This window comes from Rhipicephalus sanguineus, chromosome 7 (assembly GCF_013339695.2).
Source record: "Rhipicephalus sanguineus isolate Rsan-2018 chromosome 7, BIME_Rsan_1.4, whole genome shotgun sequence".
Lineage (NCBI taxonomy): Eukaryota > Metazoa > Arthropoda > Arachnida > Ixodida > Ixodidae > Rhipicephalus > Rhipicephalus sanguineus.
Window position 1 is genome coordinate 110,405,875 of NC_051182.1, and position 19,010 is coordinate 110,424,884.

The 19,010-nt window shown below is 47.1% G+C and overlaps 2 protein-coding genes across 2 annotated transcripts; one reads left to right on the forward strand and one right to left on the reverse strand.

Moving 5' to 3' along the window:
- Positions 1-1,901: 1,901 nt before the first annotated feature.
- Positions 1,902-13,576, reverse strand: LOC119398926 (uncharacterized). Its single transcript, XM_037665739.2, has 3 exons — positions 13,530-13,576; positions 5,965-6,342; positions 1,902-3,871 (listed from the first exon to the last, which is right to left on the reverse strand). Exons 1-3 carry the CDS (start codon positions 13,574-13,576, stop codon positions 3,076-3,078), a joined length of 1,221 nt encoding a protein of 406 aa, XP_037521667.1. The 3' UTR covers positions 1,902-3,075.
- A 187-nt stretch (positions 13,577-13,763) lies between these two features.
- LOC119398927 (neprilysin-1) lies at positions 13,764-17,508 on the forward strand. The gene is made up of 3 exons (XM_037665741.1): positions 13,764-14,980; positions 15,853-16,339; positions 17,122-17,508. The coding sequence occupies exons 1-3, from the start codon at positions 13,764-13,766 to the stop codon at positions 17,506-17,508; spliced, it is 2,091 nt and encodes a 696-aa protein (XP_037521669.1).
- The last annotated feature ends 1,502 nt before the right edge of the window (positions 17,509-19,010 follow it).

Sequence of the window (19,010 nt, forward strand, 5' to 3'; positions counted from 1 at the left end):
TATTGACGTGCCTAATACATGTTATATCAAGAATGTGGTGCCTCAGAAAAGAAAAAAAATAAAGAGAGAAAGGGCTGGGTCAGACAGTGTACGCGCATGCGCTCACGGTGTACTAAACATCCTACTCAGAAGGCACGGGATACAACTCGTGAGCACGAAGCATTTGTAGTAAAATACGCAGTGCAGTGCATTCTCCATATTTATTCGGTTGGACGATTTCTGTTATCGAAAAATTTGAGGAGCCGTGCCACTTTATGAAGGTGAATGACAATCACAGACGTAACTCATCGCACACAGTGAGACGAGGGTACGTGTAGTTATTTTTATCCTTTTAAAATGGTTGGGACTACAGGTTCGTTATTACTGCGGTGTACACTGACTGGTTCCATTATGTGCACAGATAGATTCTTCGACAGTCAGATTTATACACTATCGTTGTTGTGCGAGTTGAGTGACTTGGATTGCCGTCTTGGTATACTACTTAAAAGAAAACTCTTCGAGCACAGACTCAGTGAAGCATTTCTTGTGTACCTTTAAAACATTCCCATTAAAGTCTCCAACGGCGTTCACAAGGGGTAATATCATCACGGCTGGCTTATACAAGGTGTGTGGTTATGAACCTCTCGATACAATCCTTAGTTGTGCCTGGTGATTGCCGCAGTAATGCATGCAAAATCAGTGACATCACCCCGGTTCAGGGGCCGTATTAGGAAGCGTATACAATCGCTTCTTCAGGCTACCTTTAATACTTGTGTTATAACTACAGACAAAGTGCTCGAAGCCTGCTTCACTTTAATGTTTCGCTACCACAGGTATCGGATCATTGTTATCTTTTCTGTTGTGTTCTCACAAACGCGACAAAAACATGGAACCCTAGCCTTTACACAATTCCGCTGTAACAAATCAATGTCAGGCATACAGCTTCACGTCTACAGTGCCTCCAAGATTACTTGTCGCCCTGACCACGCAGGAGTAAAAGCTAACCGAAACCATGATGCGCTCATGAGGCATGCCGTAGAAGAGGGCTCAGGAAATCCGGCGTTTTTAATGTTCACTGACACCGCACAGTACATGGGCCTCTAGCATTTCGCCTCCATCCAAATGCGACCGCCACGGTCAGGATCGAACCTGCGATTTCGGGTGAGCAGCAGAGAACCGAAACCACTGTACCGCTTAGTCCGACGGCCATCCTTCAGGATCGGCGGCGTGGGGTCTAAGATGGATCGTACTTAGGCCGAAGCTACAGATTTCATGCGCATGCCGTACGACTATGATGCAACGAGGCTAGACAGTGCGTGCGCTGGCGGCGCAAGAGAATAAAGAAGTACGGTTAGACATGTAATCTGTTGCTTTCGTCTCGCCTGTATCAATCTCTATTGCTTCAGGGCAGTTATAAAATTTTAGATAACCCTACATCTCTAGCACAACGCGACGTGCCATCAACGACACTCAGAAAGACAGACGGATCGCAGGTAAATGGGTTGTTTGTTCGACACACCTATTAAGTGTTTGCAGCATAAATTTCTAAACGAACTTTCCAACGGCGATAGTAGATGAGGTAATCATGGTTTTGGTGCACCATGACTCATCATGAATGATAGATGGGGAGTGAATGAAGGGTTCTTGCTCGGTAGTAGACGCAAGCTAATGCAACCCAACAGACAATAGGAAGCCAAGCAAGGTATACGGGATAGTATTAGTGGTCTTGGAACTGTAGCTACGCCCTGGACGCCAGAAATTAAAAAAATACCCTTCTTTTTGAAGAGTGGGCACTCAAGGTGGGCACGTGTTGTGCGTGATTATATCATATACATTTCGACAAGAGCACGAAAAAGATTGGTACGAGCACCGAGTGCGTTTATTTCGAAATTAAAAATTGCACCGATGTCAATGCTAAAAGGGTCGGTGTCACGCTTGGTCAATGCGGGACACCCAGTAGCGATTACAGTGAAGACACCAGACGACCAACATTGATGGGATCAACGTGACTGCAGTGGGCAGTTTTCGAACTGCGGAATGCTGTAATAGAGTAACTACACTGAGAGTGATCAAGTAGAATCGCTTTTGGCGAAAGCACGGCAGGATGTTACGTGTAGCCTTAATACAGCACTGGGCATCACGCATACATGAACAATGCAAGTAAAAGAAAATGACAAATGATGTGTACAATAGCAGAAAGCATCGCAGGCTTCTTTGTCGAACTACACGTGAAAATCGCTAAAAAAATAAACACAGTACGAATTCCCTAGAGTGGTTCGCACCTAGGACAACCGAGATAAAACCAGCTTCTTCGCTTCAGCCTCGTCCACGTGCGCGATTTCTTGAACCTTGTCGATCAGTGCTCGGCTCTTCGAGATGCATGACAGGGCTACTATGGACCGTGGCGGGTCCGTCGACCAAGCCACGTAATGCGCTGCGCACGTGACGTAGCCCACGTTACGACTGATAATGGCTTCCATGTTGGCTCTTCTCCGGGCTTCCCAATAGTCCCCGGCACATTTCGGAAGGCGAAAGCTCAGTAGGGTGCAATTGGTTTCGAAATCGGCGGCAAGGAGTCTCAACAACTCTTCATTCTCCCTGCTATTCCCGGAAGATACATCAAGCTCGCGCAGAGTCTTGTTGGAAAACACCGCGCGGACCAGAAAGCGCACATTGACCGCACCGAACCTAATCCGGCTGAGTCGAACCGCTCGTAGACCCTCGTTGGAGAAGACAACATCCAGAAGAAGGCTGTGGGGCCCGTTTTCTGCCGCCAGGGAGTTGCGCATGTGTGGATTGTCGCAGCCTGCCAGTTCGATCTTCCGCAGCCGGGTAGCCGCGTTTATGTAGCTACACAACGACGACGTTGTGGAAACGTCGTCGAGGGCTTCTTGCGAGAGGAAGAGCCGTAGCGTAGTCAGGTGGCGCCAGGAAGACACGGCCTGTACGCACTTGCGAAATCGAGCTACGCTTGGGTCACTGCGGCAACTCAGGGCGATGTGACTCACTTGTCCCCGACAGTCGTCGAGCAGGCCGAGCGCCACCGAGTTGAGCTGGTATTCGTTCTTTATGTGGACCTTTTCACTAACTCCGGCCTCACGGATAGTGCGGCACACTCGCGGTAGTTCGCCCAGCGAGACGCCGGTAACCGAAATGGTCTTGAGGGTTCCTATGACGGCAGCGACGATGAAAAGAGCTGAGCAGTCGTCTGGCTTCCAGCCCTCCAGGCTGATCGTCAGGGACGCCAGCGTGAGCTTCGAGAAATCGTCGAACGGGGCCAGCCAAGCGGAGAGTTTGTTCAGGAGAGGAGCTGCTCGGTTGGTCGCAGTTCGTCGCAGCGTGTGCGCTCTTCGACGAATCGTCCGATATCAGTCTGCAGCCGCCGATGTCGAGCTGTCGCAGCGATCCGTCGTGTCGAGCCACGAGTCGGGACAGCGCGCATGCGCAGGCGCTGTCCATGATGAAGCCAGAAAGCTTCATGGTCTGGAGGTTACCGCCTTCTGCCAGCACCGCCAACACATCGCCGATCTCTTTACATGTCTGTTCAGGCTCCGAATCCGTTCCATGTAGGGCCAGATGCCACAGCGAGGCCTGAGAGGCTAAGTAGCTGCAGAACTTGGGCACATCGGCCGAGTTCCGACAGCGTAAAACGCTGCTGTGCAACGACAAGTCAACGAGTGTGGTGTTCACCCTCAACGCGTCCAGCAGTCGCTCGGTGGTTTGTTCGTCGAAGCGCAGGGCCGAGATGGAGAGAGTCGACAGACACGCCGTGTACAGCAGAGAGCAAAGCGAGTCCACCAGGCACGGGACCACTTCTCCGCTGGCAGTGATGTCGAGCCGTTGCAGCTGCGTCGCCGTACCGATCGCCACGAACAAGTCCTCCTGGATGAACCTGGGGAAGGACAGCAGTCAGGGTAAAATATGTGAAATGATTCACTCAGCCCACAAGGCACTCGAAATGAGAATCTAACACACTATGGATCGCAGAAAAAAAAGAGGTAGGTGTTTAGAAACAAAACTTGCAGCAAGGTAGGCAGCGGGGGGGGGGGGGGGGGGGGGCGAGGGGAGAGAATCACAAAAGGGGAGGCAGCCGCCGACATCTCCCTCGCCTTCAGCTCGTCCAGTGTTTCCTTCGTACTCGTCTAAACATTGTGTTTGCTTCAGTGAGTGAGGCACACCAAATATTAAAGGCGTTAGGCGCGAGGATTAACATACTGAAGAAAAAGGGAGGACAGAAGGAGCGCCAACGACGAAGTAAGTTTGTTCAGCAGCAACACCCACCAATGTAAAGGCAGGAAAGCATACGCAAAGCCAGACAAATTGTACCGCACGTGAAAAAGAACTGTCAAAGGCCAGTGGTAGAGGCGACCACAAATACGCTATCAGCAACAATCGTTTAAATGCTGAAATTCGCTTCTGTGAAAGGTCGCCAAGGGAACAATGACATCAGTCACATTTTTAACCTTTACAGAGTAGGTTTCTAGTGCTTCCCTTGTTTGAGAACAGGGAGAGGGGTTCTAGAAGCACCCCTTCTATCATGTCTTTTTGTTTTCGTATGTTACCCTTGCCCCTCGCACCTTTCAAATTGATATACCTGCCAAGTGGCACAACATCGTATGCTAGACTGAACCACACAAGACGAGTTCGCGGTTGTAAACTAAATTTGCAAGTGTGCTTAGGAATTGTTCCTTTCAGCAGTGTCCTATAAGTGTAGAATTAAATGTAGCCGCTAATTAGGGCTCCTACGCAATGCGGCCCTGGGAAGCGCGGAGCTCTAACAATTTTCTTTTCGAAGGTTGTTTATTCAGATTGTTTATTCCTCCAGATTGTTTATTCCGTTCGCGTTTACGGCACGACCACACTGAGACGCTAAGAAAGGTCGAATCGCGTGAACGCGCATATCTGAAGAGAATTTGCTGCTGGGCCTGTCGGTTCATAGTGGTTAACTACGAAACTGAAAGACTGGTACGAAATATAGAACAGACACATGGCAGTTCAAGCGCTTCAGGTCTATATCTGACAAACTAGTTGATGCGTCAATGATCAAGCACGGGAACATTAGCGCGCTGTCTTCAATAACGCATCATTTAATTTATCTATGCACTGTAGGTCGTTTTCCTGCCAGTCAATGCTTACCAATATTTGAATTTTGGGCAATAGTGGGACTTCGGTGGCCAAAGGTCTTATGAAAGCGTACCGCATCAGAAAGAAAGGAAGTGGTTGTGTCGGTTGTACTTCTGTGATTCAGCGCTACAAAGAAAAAGAAATTTTAGATTTTCTATTATGATCTGCATTCGGGCGATGTCTCTGTGTGGTTGTGCTACGCAGAGCGCCTTCGTATGCTGGCTATACAGCACGTACTGTTGCAACTTGCATGTTGCGTTAGTTGGTAATATTTGGTCGCGAAAATTTGTTGCAAGTTGGCACTCCCACATCCGCATGCGGTCAAGAAGCACGTTTATAGTGTCTGGTCTTCACACATGCATGTTTGTGGGGTGTGCTCGGGAGTACGTGCGCGTGCGAATGAGTGCCAAGTTGTGCCTAATTTTCATTCTGTACATACACATATGTAGGAAAGCAATGCCGACTGCACTGTTTTCTGTTATCATCCACATCTCACGACTTCCTTATCAAACTGATAGCGGGCGCGGTTCGTAGCGGACTGCCTGCGCGTTCTTAAAAAGGCATCGCTGCAAAAAGAGCACCAGCTGCACTCGAGGTACCGCGGCTGCCCGCGCATTATGTTCCAGACGTCCTTGTGGCCGCCGGTGGTTTCAAGTGGTGTCCACTTGCAACGCGCCCACAACAGTGCGTCGAAACGCTTGTATGCAGATATGCAGAGATAATCGGCGACGTTGAAAATGACACACGCACGAGTACGCTGCGTACTGCCACCTCTGAAGACAGCCTTCGCTCTCAGAGCTAAAACAGTCATATTTCCGCACCATTACATATGCGATAATGATTCTGTCGATGCACACTTACTTGTAGTCGTTGAATAGACTGCGGAGGCTCAGCGACCGCAGGCTTGCGTTTTGCCGAAGCGTCAAGATGACTCGGTCTCGACACTCTCTGAGCTCGCATCCTTCGACCAGGACGTCGTCCAGGTGGACGCTCACGACACACCGGTGCTGGGACAAGAGGGCGTGGAAGAGGAGCCTCGCGTCACGGCCGTGAAGTTCGTGCTGGTCTCCTCTTTGGGCGATGCGTACCAGGGACAGTTCTCCGGGAGCCGTAAGCTCTCGCAGCTGCAAGCCGGAGTACGCGAGGACCCGGTTCCAAATAGGCAGCCATTGGATCAGTTGACAGCATTGTCCGAGGTTCTGCCAACGTTGCCACTTTGTGCAGTGCAAGGAACGAAGACTTCCAGTTCAGGGAAGCGCAATTTGATGTCGTGGTCATCGCTGTCCGGTAAATCCTGAACATTGATTCTCTGGTTGTCCATCTTGCTCGGTTTCGTCGTGGGTGTTGCACCTTTCAACGACGATCGACTAATGAAAACGCTTGACGCCTTGTCAAGTTCTTATATAATAGAGTCGACCTGCCCGCATTCTATCTGCTTCTGAACGGCGATTGCAGTCTAGATAAGATGTGTGCGGTTGAAACGTAACAGCATACGTATTATCTCAGCATAACGCGAGCCACTTGCAATGGAACGTCTTCTTCTTTTTTGTGTCCTGCCTTGGTGTTATGGTTGTTATGGTCCTCGGGTGCTGATACGAAAGGCCGATTCGATGCCGACCACATTTCGGGGGTCAGACTTCGATGGGGGGCGATATGCCGGAGGCCCGTGTGCTCTGCGATGTCAGTGCACGTAAAAGAACACCAGATGGCGGAAATTTCCTGAACCCTCCGCTACGGCATGCTGCAGAATCATATCGTGGTTTCTGACCATAAAACCCCCAGATATTTTTATTATTCCTTTGTTCTGTTATGAAGTACAAACCTCTTCAGTAAGCTCGCAGATTATTCAGTGCTCATGGGCTGGCATGAGAACCTTTAGTAAATGTCTGTGCCGAATGTGCCGTCGCTGGCTTTCATGTACGCGTTCGAGTAGAAATCACGCCTATGTGACACCAACTGGAAGTAGGTAAAAACGAAAGAAAGTGCATTACTTAGACCTGAATTGTCGCGTTTCACTCCGTGAGCGCTGGACAATGGGTTATGAACATTTCTAAGTTTCACAGAAGTAGAGAGCATTTTTTTTATTTTTCATTCGCGATGTGAAATGACCGATTTCGGATTCGCTTAGGGGCCAAAAGTTTTACACTGCACACTATGTCAGACACCAATTTCCAACGGAATAATCGTCCACTGAAACGAGCACTTTCGCAGCGTGTCCGTCGCGTCCGTGTCTCCGATCAGTCGGTGGCTGCATTTGTTGCAGATCCAATTTTCGGGCGCCCGTTCTGCTAATAACGTGAAACTTCTTTGCACAATCCAGTTTCTGAGTTAGCGATATCGCACATATATTGCGGTGTCTCGATAGCTGCGCATGGGTACGCCCCAAGGTAATCTTATGGACTTTAATTCATGCGATGTGGCGTTTATCTATATAGCTTTATATATAATGGTAAATTTTTTAGCGCAAAACCAAGAAAAGAGCGAGAGAGACAGGACGGGCGCTACTTTAGCCATTAGCTATGCACCATCTTGCCGAATTTCAAGTTTTGTTAAACCTGTATATATTTCGTAATTTCGTCTATACAGCATATACAGGATGTTTCAGCTAAGAAGCACCAAGTATTAAAAAAATTAAACGTGGGCGCTATGCGTATCCAGTTAGCGCGGTATTGTTCTGAACCATGTAGAGCAAGTCAGAATTTTTATCCAATCCGCCAAAGTCGGCAATTAACAAAGGTTTCTTGATGAACTTTTTAAATAGTAACTCTAGAGAGAAATCTTCAATCTTCAAAAGTTATCGCGCTTGTTCAGAAACATGGAATTTTTCAATCAATGTTAAGATAACTCCCCTGCTTAATTTTTTCCGGCCTTTCTTTAAAGCGCACAAATGTAAAAAAAACCACGTTACTGCCGTCTAACGCGTGGCGCTTTTAGTGCCCTCAAATGTAAGTTCAACGAATTATCAAAAGCTGCTTCGCCCACGGAAGTGAATTAAACAGGCTATCGGTGACTTCGATGGGGCAAAAGGAGAATACCATTTCAGCAATAAAAACAATTATTCGACGAAAAAGTGGCAGCCACGAAGTAAATGTCACGTGAGACCGTAGGCACCAAGCACTCGATGCAGCGTAGACATTTTTTTTATTTTCTTTTCGCACGAATCAATGAACACATTGGAAGGGGCGAGGGTGACAGCGTGATAAAGGACCGAAATAAAATATTCACTCACACGTGGCGACCACTGTTTCGTTCTTACATTTCTTTCTCTTTTTTTTTAGACGGTACGCCCCTACCATCATTTAGCGTCCATCGTAATCATCGATAGCCTGCTCAATCCACCTTCTTGCGCGTAGCAGCCTTTGATAATTCGTTCAACTTACATTTGAGAGCACTAAAAGCGGTGCACGTTAGGCGGCAGTCACGTGGTATTTTTTTTTAAAGTTCGCGCGCTTTAAATAAAGGCTGGAAAGTAATTAGACAGGGAACTTATCCTACCATAGATTGAAAGAGCTCGATGTTTCTGAACAAGCGCTACAACTTTTGTATTGAGTATTTTTTCCTTGAGTTACTATTTAAAAAGGGGATTAAGCAATCTTTGTTAATTGCCGATCTTGGCAGATTGGAAATAAATATTCTGACGCGCTCTGTATGGCTCAGAATGATACCACGCGTAGCGCCTATGTTAAATTTTTTTTATATGTGGTGGTTCTTAGCTGAAACACCCTGTATATGTCGCTACAGTGTACGCAGAGTGCTCTTTAGACAGCAGGCGTTTTATCAAAGTTGCTGTGACAGTAAGGCACGTGTCATTTTCGCACGCGAACTCTAAGTGAAGGCAGTACTAGCATGCCGCAGCGAAAGTTACTTTAAACAGACTAATTAACGAAAGCTTGTTAACTTGTTATTACAAACTTGAGGGCGCTTCTCTCATGGGAAGATTAGAGGGCGTCACAATTTATGGCATATCAAATACTAAGAATTATACAATAAGTGCCGTGATTGAACGCGCTTAAAGCAAGCTTCTTGAGCGGCTACTACCGTGGCAAGCATGCTGCGGCGGCGCCCCCTCGCGGCAAGCTGTCCACATTTCTCTTCGACCTGCCGGCGCGGGAGCCATGTGACAGGAGTGGAGGTCTCGAGGCGGGGGCGGGCCAAGTCGTGACTGTGGCCGAGCGGTGGAGAGGGATGATCAGGAAAGGGGAACAGACCGACACCGCGCATGTCCGTTGCTATGGCGACGCACGTACGAGGAGGATGAGGAGGTAATTGACGTTGGCTGAGCATCGAGGTCAAAAGCATACGAAAGATAGTTTTAACAGCTGAGTTGTTGAGGGGCTCGCCTTGTCCGCTGTCCAAAATGTCACGCTCGCAGCTGGGATTCAGATGGCATTCCTCGCAAGTTCAAGAGAGGATGTCACCGCCTCACAAAACTGAGGCGTGGCTTGGAGTGAGCCAATAAGCGCGCGCCAGGTGGTGGGAAAGGATAATGGAAGGAGAATGGAAGGAGGAAAGAGAGCGCGCGCTTCAGACGGTCTTTCCCGCCATGGATTCCGCTCGGGTACGAAGTGCGAGTGCGCAGGCTGGTACGTGCCTCCAATCATTCAAAAGGAACTTAAACCCAGTTCCACGCATGTGAAAGCTGAATAAACATTGGAGATATGGCTTTTCTGTGTTTCCCTGAGAGACATGAATCGCACATCATAAATTATCATGAAGCGGTACATACGTAAGAGCAATACAAGAGAGAATGTATGCGAACAACAGAGAAGAATGCAGCACAATGACTGTTCCGCTGTTTTTTCAAAATTCGCATGCCTGTAATTGGGGATAACGCTTTCTGTTTTTCTTGTTATTTTTGGGGGGCGGGTTATGTTGTAGAGGAACGAATAGCACTATCGATCTAAACGAAATCTGCCATTGGTGTGATCGAAATTGGGAAGCTTGCTTGGGCAGGGTTCATTGCAGCATCATACTCCATGTACAACACTGCAATCAATCAGCCGCTAATTAGGTCTACTAGTAGGTGCGGCCAGAAGTCGGGGGGGGGGGGGATCAACCTCTCTGCCTCTCCGTAACTGATGCCTATGCAAGCGAGTACAAGCAAATTGCGCAATATTGCAAGCTGTATACGCTCACACACGAAATGTTGGTTTTAAGGTTTTGTAAGATAAATGTTCTTGCGTTTCAACTTCTTTTATACTGTTTCCTCGTGTGTTTTATAAAACCAGTGAATAATTGCTGTGCTTTGTATTCACTTCGCTTGCTCATTTCTTTGCCAATTTTTTACACGCACTGTTAGCCTAAGAGGAATCGTACATGATGCCAACTTCTTACACAATAATTAAAAATAAGCAGGAAGCTTATGTTTATAGATAACAGGTATCGTGAATGTGCGAATTAAACTGCTAAATGCATTTTAAGCGGAGAACGAAGGTAACGGTGCTTCACTGCTGATCTGGAGGTCACGGAATCGAATGCCGGCCTCGGCGGCCGCATTTCGGTGGAGCAAAATGCTAGGGGAGCGTGAGCTTAGATTTAGGAACACATTAGAAAAAAACACGGGTGATCGAAATTTCCAGAGCCCTCCACTATGGCGTCTCTCGTAATCGTATCGTGGTTTCGAGACATAAAACTGCAGAAATTATTAACGAAGTTAAGGAAACGGCGTTTGTTACCCTCCCGCCTTATACACGCCACTCGTTGCTGAAACGTTACGCAGAGTTGTACTAGGAATCGAAAAGGATGTCAAGGGCGGCCTCACCCTGGCGGACTACCACGTTTTCGAAGGGCACCAAGATCCGGACCAGACGCTCACTTTCCTGCTCACCGTTGGCATCAGCGGAGCCCACATAAGTTCAGACGGAGGACCCACGTGGGAGTCGCAAACCATAAAACCCGGCAACGATTTCGTATGGCTCGTCGTCCAGAATTTCAACATACAGAACGTGGAGATCGTGAGTACCGGATTCCTGAGTCTCTTGGAGACTCGGAAAAGCGGAATGAAGCTGAAAGCGAACTGAAGTGTCGATACCAGGCAAAAACAACGCAGCAACAACTGCGTGCTCTAGACTATTTGACGGATGGGTTTCAGTGTCGCCATATTGGCGTGTTAACTTTGCCGTTTCTTATCTTTAACAAGTAAAGGAACAGTGTTACGAGACGCATACGCATGAAGAGGGCTAAGTTGGTCGATTCCAGCTTTCATAACCTTGTCAGTTCACATTGCGGTATACAAAAAAAAAGATTTCTTTTAACACCCCAAGGTGGCCGCACCCATGTGTAGAAAGTAATATCTATAATGTGAGTTACCGTACTGTGGAGACTTTTGTTTTTCACATCTATCTATCTATCTATCTATCTATCTATCTATCTATCTATCTATCTATCTATCTATCTATCTATCTATCTATCTATCTATCTATCTATATATCTATCTATCTATCTATCTATCTATCTATCTATCTACTATCTATCTATCTATCTATCTGTCTGTCTGTCTGTCTGTCTGTCTGTCTGTCTGTCTGTCTGTCTGTCTGTCTGTCTGTCTGTCTGTCTATCTATCTATCTATCTATCTATCTATCTATCTATCTATCTATCTATCTATCTATCTATCTGTCTATCTGTCTATCTGTCTGTCTGTCTGTCTGTCTGTCTGTCTGTCTGTCTGTCTGTCTGTCTGCCTGCCTGCCTGCCTGCCTGCCTGCCTGCCTGCCTGCCTGCCTGCCTATCTATCTATCTATCTATCTATCTATCTATCTATCTATCTATCTATCTATCTATCTATCTATCTATCTATCTATCTATCTATCTATCTATCTATCTATCTATCTATCTATCTATCTATCTATCTATCTATCTATCTATCTATCTAGCTATCTATCTATCTATCTATCTATCTGAATGAATAAATGAATGAATGAACGAACGAACGAGTGATATGCTTAATCAACGAAGTTGCCGACATCCGTTCCCTCCTTAACATTATGGGCCATCCCTCTGGAGCTACATGCGCCTTGTTTTAAGACCGTCCTGATCATCACCAACATTACCTTCATCAGTATTTTCCCAGTCACGACCACCGTCACAATAACAATAGTTGGCTTTGATATGTAAGCGTTAAGTATTGCTTAACTAGGTGCCTCCTTTTTTTTCCGGCCTTATCAAGCTCAAATGTACGTGGAATACGATATTAGCTCTACTCTTTCTTCCAGCACACGGGAATCAAACCACGCAGGTGAAGAATAACCGGAACATCCCCAAAGGAAGACTTAATTGCCAGCAAGTTTGTCGCACGAGTGTCCAGCTATACGTTTTTAATGAAAACCAAGAGATAAGGAATCCAAGCAAGGTATCTAGGGGACGGTCATTGCACTGTTTTGAACGTATTGTAGTAATTATGATATAGATGTGCAGAAAGTAAAGTGGACAAATACACAACTTGCCGAAGACAGGAACCGAACCTGCAACCTTCGGATAACGCGGTACTCCAGATACATTCCTTTCTTTCATTCAGCTGCACGTTTGTTGTTCCAAGATGGGTAATCAAGTTGTAACCCGAAGAAATAGAAATAAAGAATAAAACAAAATAAGAACAAGACAACGGCGGAGAGGGCCCCGAGTCATCGATGCTAAGGAGCTCGGCTGCATTGACCAAAAAATCAGTAATAGAGATGAATGAATGTTTAGGCAAGCAATTCTCAAGAATGGCCCTGCATTTAAAGCTTTCGTGATAACATTTATTGAGCCTCTTTCGGGCTCCGCAGGTGGTGTCAAATTTGCAGCTGTAACCCCGAAAGGGGTGGTTTGAGTTATCGGTGAGGTGGTTTCATTTACCATTTGCACCAAAGACCTTTTATCATTTACCATATTTACCATTTACCAAAGAAGCGTGCGTGGTAATATTACTGTAACTGAATTCTTGCGTCGTTGCAATATTCGACAGAGAACGAAAGCTTGCGGTCGCACTGGCTGCAGTTCAACGCTATGCGGCTGACGTACGCCTGCGGCATAATTCACGGTTTTCAGCTAACAATTCCGTATAGAGAATGTACTTGCAAAATATCTGATTTTGCGTCACTTGTTCTTAGTTTAAACTTGAGCGTATGGATATAAAGGGTGTTGCACGTAAGTAAAACCATTTAAAAATTCGTTAACCGCAAGTCAATAAAGCCACAACACATGGCTTGCCGTCACGTGGCACTCGTTCACGCATTTGTTATATAGCGTTAAATAATTATGTCTCTAAGATCAATTATGCAAAGCTTGTAATATTCACTTCAGTTTTAATTGCGTTTATTTACGTTGTAGAGGGAATTCCAAAACTACCGATCTAATATTTTTCTAGCAGCGTACGTGCTGCGTGCTGATTTTTCCGGCATTTAAAATTGCAGAATACTTGCAATTTAATTAGTCAACCTTCGGCCACCTAAGAGCAGGCTTCTTGGCCAATGTGATGTAGTGGGCACATGCCATCTTAGAGCGGGCGAGCTAACGAGCAGCTGCCGCTTTATTTCGAGTGCGAGTCGAGCGCGTGCCGCGCAACTGCCGAAGAACCTGAGGAAGGGCCCGTTGCAGGATGCATCAGCAGATGTCGGAACCCGAAAACTCGCGTACCGGTCAGGTCCCGCGACGCGCTAGGTATTCGCCGGCCACTTTCCGAATGTCGCAGCGGAACCTCATCATCACAGCCCTCCTCGTTTCGAGCGCCTCGGCCATCCTCGCCACCACCGCCATGCTCGTCCACAATCGACAGCGGCCCGAGCCCCTGCCGTCCTTGCTGCACATGAGACCGCCACGAGAGAACCCCTGGCAGACGAGGCACCTGCCGCTTTATTTCGAGTGCGAATCGAGCGCGTGCCGCGCTACGGCCGAAGACCTGAGGAAGAACGTCGCCTGGTCCTTGGACCCGTGCGCCGATTTCTACGAGTACGTGTGCTCCAGCGACCGCGCCAAGACTAACGTGTACGACAACGCCGTGTCGCACTACCTGCGCGAAGTGCGCGAAGTAATTCGAAAGTACCAGAGTCTCGGCTTTTTCTCGAGGACCGCCGTGTCGAAGAAGGTGACACGTTTCTTCGCAACTTGCCAGTCCAGTTGGATCGACCTGCCTTCCTGGAGGTCCCAGCTAGAGGACGTGTGGATGTACCTGGAACTATCTGGAGACCTGGCGGCCGTCGAAGGCATGTTGGCCACGTTCTCGAGAGTCCTACAAACCTTCCCCGTCGTTCACGTTGGTGTGCTCGGGGCGTCACGCAAAACTTGCGTCGTCCTGTCCAGACCGGACGGGAACGGAGCTGACCGCATCTTCCGCGTGCCCCACGCGTTTTCGAGGTACTTCCGAAGTTTCGCGGCGGACCTTCTCGGGCACAAAGGACAGATAAGCGACGACGCCAGCGACCTCATCAACTCTGCTGTCATTATGGAGTCGGAACTACAGAAGTACGCGGGACCACTTGGTGAGCAATACCGCCACCTGCAGGAATACGGGGACACTCCAGTCTCGGGGATCGGTAACGGTAGTGCAGCCTTCGACTGGACGTCGTACCTGCGAAACCTCCTGACTGGGGCTGTTACCGTGAAGCCGGAGTCCTGCGTTGTTCTGAAGTCGCCGGCATACGTGAGGCACCTAGTGAAAGTATTCGCCAAAGTTACGAAGAATGATGTGCGCTCGTTCCTCAAACTAAGGGCTGCCATGGCATTGATGCCATTCCGTAAGCTGGCGGAGAACCCCGAGAAGGAAGACGTCGAGCAGCTTTGCACATTGGCGACGTACAAACTATACCGGTACGCCTTCTTAAAGGAGTTCAACGAAACGCAGCTTCTTCAAGTATTCGTGAGCGCCGGCGAGAAAGAGGTCGTCGTCAAGATGTCGTACAGGTGAGTCAGCTTTTCCAGCCTTACTGAGTGCCGTGTAAAACGGCGTGGGGCCTCGAGAACAGGGAAGGCAATTCTGCCTAAGCTAGCTTGGCGCACTTCTCGAATTGGTACCTCAGCATATGAATACATCCCTTTCTTGGGCGAGCCTGCGTAACACTGATGTAGCCAGGAAGGGTGGGGATTGGGGGATGGAGGGATCAAACTACCCGCCACCCCTCACGACCACCAATATTTTACAAACCCACGCACGAAACTACATAAAGTATGGCAGGGGCGTAGCCGAAAAAATTATCTGGCTACGGCCCTGCTACGTAATGATTCCGCAGAGTATATATAATGCACTTTATAACATCACTTTTATTTTTAATGCTCGTTAGTAATAACACCTACTGTCAAGATCTCAGACCAGTGGGAAAAAAAGCGTAAAAGACTTACTGTAACACTAGCGTTAAATATTTGGTTAAATATATTTCATGTTTGATTGGCTGTCTACGATATGACATTTCCTTCGCATTACCTTGCCTTTTTTGCCACTGAGACTATAAGGGTGAGTTAAAAAATCTCCGGGTAGGCGTTTGCGTCTTCAGCATAGGCACACAATCTTCTAGTCCTTACTGCACTTTAAGGTAACACTGCATATTGAAGTACGCAACCCCCATGTCATGGTGCAGTTATTTTTTGACCAGTTCATTTGTTAACATGAAGATAGGAAGGCAAGTTCGCATGAAAGCAAAACAAAATATTGCATAAAATTTCATCAGCGATTGCACTCATCTTTTCCGGTTTGTCGCCCAATGCTACGAGTAGAGATCCTTTGACGTTGCCAACACAGCCGGAGGCTGCTACTATCTCTCCTTTTCATAAACGCGCAGGAATATCATCGTGGAGGCCTTGCCTACATCCAAGGGTAAGGCCAAGGTAGACGAGGCCATGAAGAAGGCAAAGGCGAAATACTTCCAGATCATGAAGGACGTCGACGGCTACTACGCCGCTGATGCTACAAACCCCGGGAAAGAAATCGTCCGCGGCTATGTCCACGGCCTAGCATCCATGACACTGTCTTGGCTGCGTATCGTGGTCACTTCCGGAGGCCAGATTCAGGACAATCAGCTTAACGTGCGCTGGGGATTCGACCCGGACACGAACAATCTTATCGTTCCGGTCTCGATAGGCCGGATGAAGTTGAAGGGTGACAGAGAGTTCTTCCTGGAGTCCACGAGTCTGGGAGGCGCTATGGTGCGATTCCTCTACAAGGCATTCCACGAGAGAGCGCTGTTCTCATCGTCCGGCGGCTCGAGTGACAAGGACCGCAAGAACGAAACAGCGATCTCTTGCCTCGAAAAACAGTACAGTTCAAAGGTACGCGAGCGCAGCGCTGATATTTTTCGTCTACTTGGAAAACCATGATAGAGAACAAATTAGGTTTACTTACTTTTAAGCTGCCTTGTGCAGTCAGAACATCAAAATGTTTGCGCACTCCGTGCACACAAGTATGTGCCTGACATGTCTTTAATAGCAACTTCCACATTGCCTCATCGTCCCTTTTGTTTGACATGATGAACACTATGTATTGAACGGTTTGTTGAAGTATGTCATTCTCGTTAAGTGACCGAAAAGCAAATAGTGTATAAAATATTACGACTGACAGAACACTGTTTGCTATTAAAAATAGTTTTCGAAGAAGTGCTCGTTGTTTTGCTTCCTTATTGTGAATAGCTCCATGTGATATCTATAATTCTATTCTGCAGCCCCAAACTTTTTGGTCCTCGCTGTGCGCATGCAGCTTCTCTGCCTTTCTGAAACTGGTCCTAGAAACTTTCATTTATACGTTTGGTTCTGTTTGAACATACCCCAAATGCCGCTCAACCGACCCAAAGTCTAGAGAAAAGTAACGGTGCATAATTCTGCAGCCGGGCTCCAGTAATGTGTGTCAGAGTTCTAAAAGACGCTCTTGTGGTAAAAGAAGCACTGACATCCTAAAGTTATTGATGAGCGCTCGGGCATTATGTACTTTACAGTGCCGAAGAAGCGGCGAACAGGAATGAAGGGCATCCTGAAGTAGAAATGTTCACTGAATATGCGACCGGGATCAAGCGTATTGTATAAATAAACAGTCTCGACTTTTTATTTGCCGCACTCAGACAATGAACAAGACGAAGGTCAAAGGGCGTCGCGTCCTAAGGGCGGTGGCTGCCGACAACGCGGTCGTGCCGGTGTTGCACAGGGCCTTCAAGACCTCGCTGTACATCCACAAGATCGAGGTGATCAACTACAAGAGGCTGGAGATGTCACTGGCCAACCTTCCCGACGTGGACGCCGATCAGCTGTTCTTCCTGATGTACGGTCAGACCCTCTGCGAACCACACGAGGACACCGCCAAGGTTTTAGCAGAAGCGCCGTGGCCTCCGGCAAGGATCAGGCTTAACACAGCACTGGCCAACTACCCCGAATTCGCCAAAGCGTTCAAATGCAGGAACAAAACCGCCATGAACCCTAAAAAGCGCTGCTCCGTTTTTGACTTCGACTGAACAAGAAATACAAAGAAGTTTTTGTAATTTTCCTTTATTTGCCTACATTGCAGCGATGCAGGATTATGAAATGGACGTTTGGAAAGCTTGTGTTTTTTTCGAAAGTGCCAGCGTATTTTTTTTTGTACAAGCCGACATTTGTTAAAACCGCGAATGGACATTTAACGTTGGACGTAATATTCAGAACTGACCTTTCTCGTGTTTCACGACTTGTAATTACTATTCAGTGTACTCATAAGCCATTTGTTTTCGCTCACAATAGTTGAAACTGTGAACAAAGAAAACGTTGACAGTCACTTTAGCTAACCCCAGTAACGCACAGGCGAAGGCGTATGCACTTACGAGACATTCGCTAAAATTCTTTCACGTTATAAAGCCACCCAAGCCGGATAAGCGAACTCTTCATCAGTTAAGGCGACCGATCGTGCGTTCACATACGTGTCAACCAGCATGCTGATATTTTAAGCTTCAACCACCTCCCTGTTTCTCGAGATCCGAATACGGGAACAAGATTGCGGTATCCCGAAAAGCCGGAGTCTACCCACATTGGGCACAGTGCATAGAAAGATGGCTCGAAGGTTCACCTTTTAGCGAGCTAGAATGTTCTCTGAGACATTAGATTTGCGAGGCAAACATGCAAAACTGTTCTTGCCTCGCAAACTTGTTCCGAGAAAGCCTGTAATTTCTTCCCCTTTTTTATTAATATGCCAAAACACGGAAAGGTAGGCCGCATTAAAGCCTGCTATCCCAATATCATGAAATTGATATTGAGCTAACAAACGAAGAAAAGAAAGGAAACGAGAGATATAATCAAAAACACTATGTACACATATGATCGCCAGCGTACAAAGGACATCTCGCTGAACCCAGTCCAACACATACAAAGACGAGAGGAGAGCGGCCGCCCGGATTATCGCTGACAGCGTCAAAAAATATTTCTCATGTAAAGTCCACGAGATAGGTGATTTAGCACCTATACATGGCAAATACATGCGTTCTAGTAGATATAGATCTGATAATGCTGGCTGACGTCCATCTCGGGGAATTGGTCAAGAATCAAATAGGGATAAAGTGTTTAAAATGTAGAAAAGAGAAATATATCTTCTTGTGTTTTGTTTAGTAAGAATGGCTATAATTAATATTTGGCTGTAAACATTAGGGGTCAAATTGGTTTTTTGAGAATAATACGTAACCTAGGAATAAAAACATATCATGGAGACTACTTTGGATGAAAGTGCATGTTTGATTCCGTGATGATAGTGCATATCTCATTGATTTGACTATAAAACCTTGACCGGCCATGCATACCTTCCCGTCATTATGCCCAAGGGTCAGTGCACTTAGCAACAGCATATTTGAAAAAGTTAGATCTAATCATTCATTCGGAACCACGCTTCTACGGATGCATTTTTTATGCGGTAAATCTTCGACAAGAGATCAGAAAGTGTTGCCTTGTTTGACCTTACCTACAATAAAAACAGAGCGGGAGGGTGCCAGTCCAG

What these genes read in the sequence shown, in the direction of transcription:
- LOC119398926 (XM_037665739.2), bottom strand. Translation starts at nt 13,576, where the DNA reads ATGGCATGTGCCCACTACATCACATTGGCCAAGAAGCCTGCTCTTAG. An exon ending in GCCAAGAAGCCTGCTCTTAG is followed by an intron (nt 6,343 to 13,529) that starts GTGGCCGAAGGT and finishes CTGAACTGGAAG; the next exon opens with TCTTCGTTCCTTGCACTGCA. An exon ending in AGTCTATTCAACGACTACAA is followed by an intron (nt 3,872 to 5,964) that starts GTAAGTGTGCAT and finishes GTCCTTCCCCAG; the next exon opens with GTTCATCCAGGAGGACTTGT.
- LOC119398927 (XM_037665741.1), top strand. Translation starts at nt 13,764, where the DNA reads ATGTCGCAGCGGAACCTCATCATCACAGCCCTCCTCGTTTCGAGCGCC. An exon ending in GTCGTCAAGATGTCGTACAG is followed by an intron (nt 14,981 to 15,852) that starts GTGAGTCAGCTT and finishes ATAAACGCGCAG; the next exon opens with GAATATCATCGTGGAGGCCT. An exon ending in AAAAACAGTACAGTTCAAAG is followed by an intron (nt 16,340 to 17,121) that starts GTACGCGAGCGC and finishes TGCCGCACTCAG; the next exon opens with ACAATGAACAAGACGAAGGT.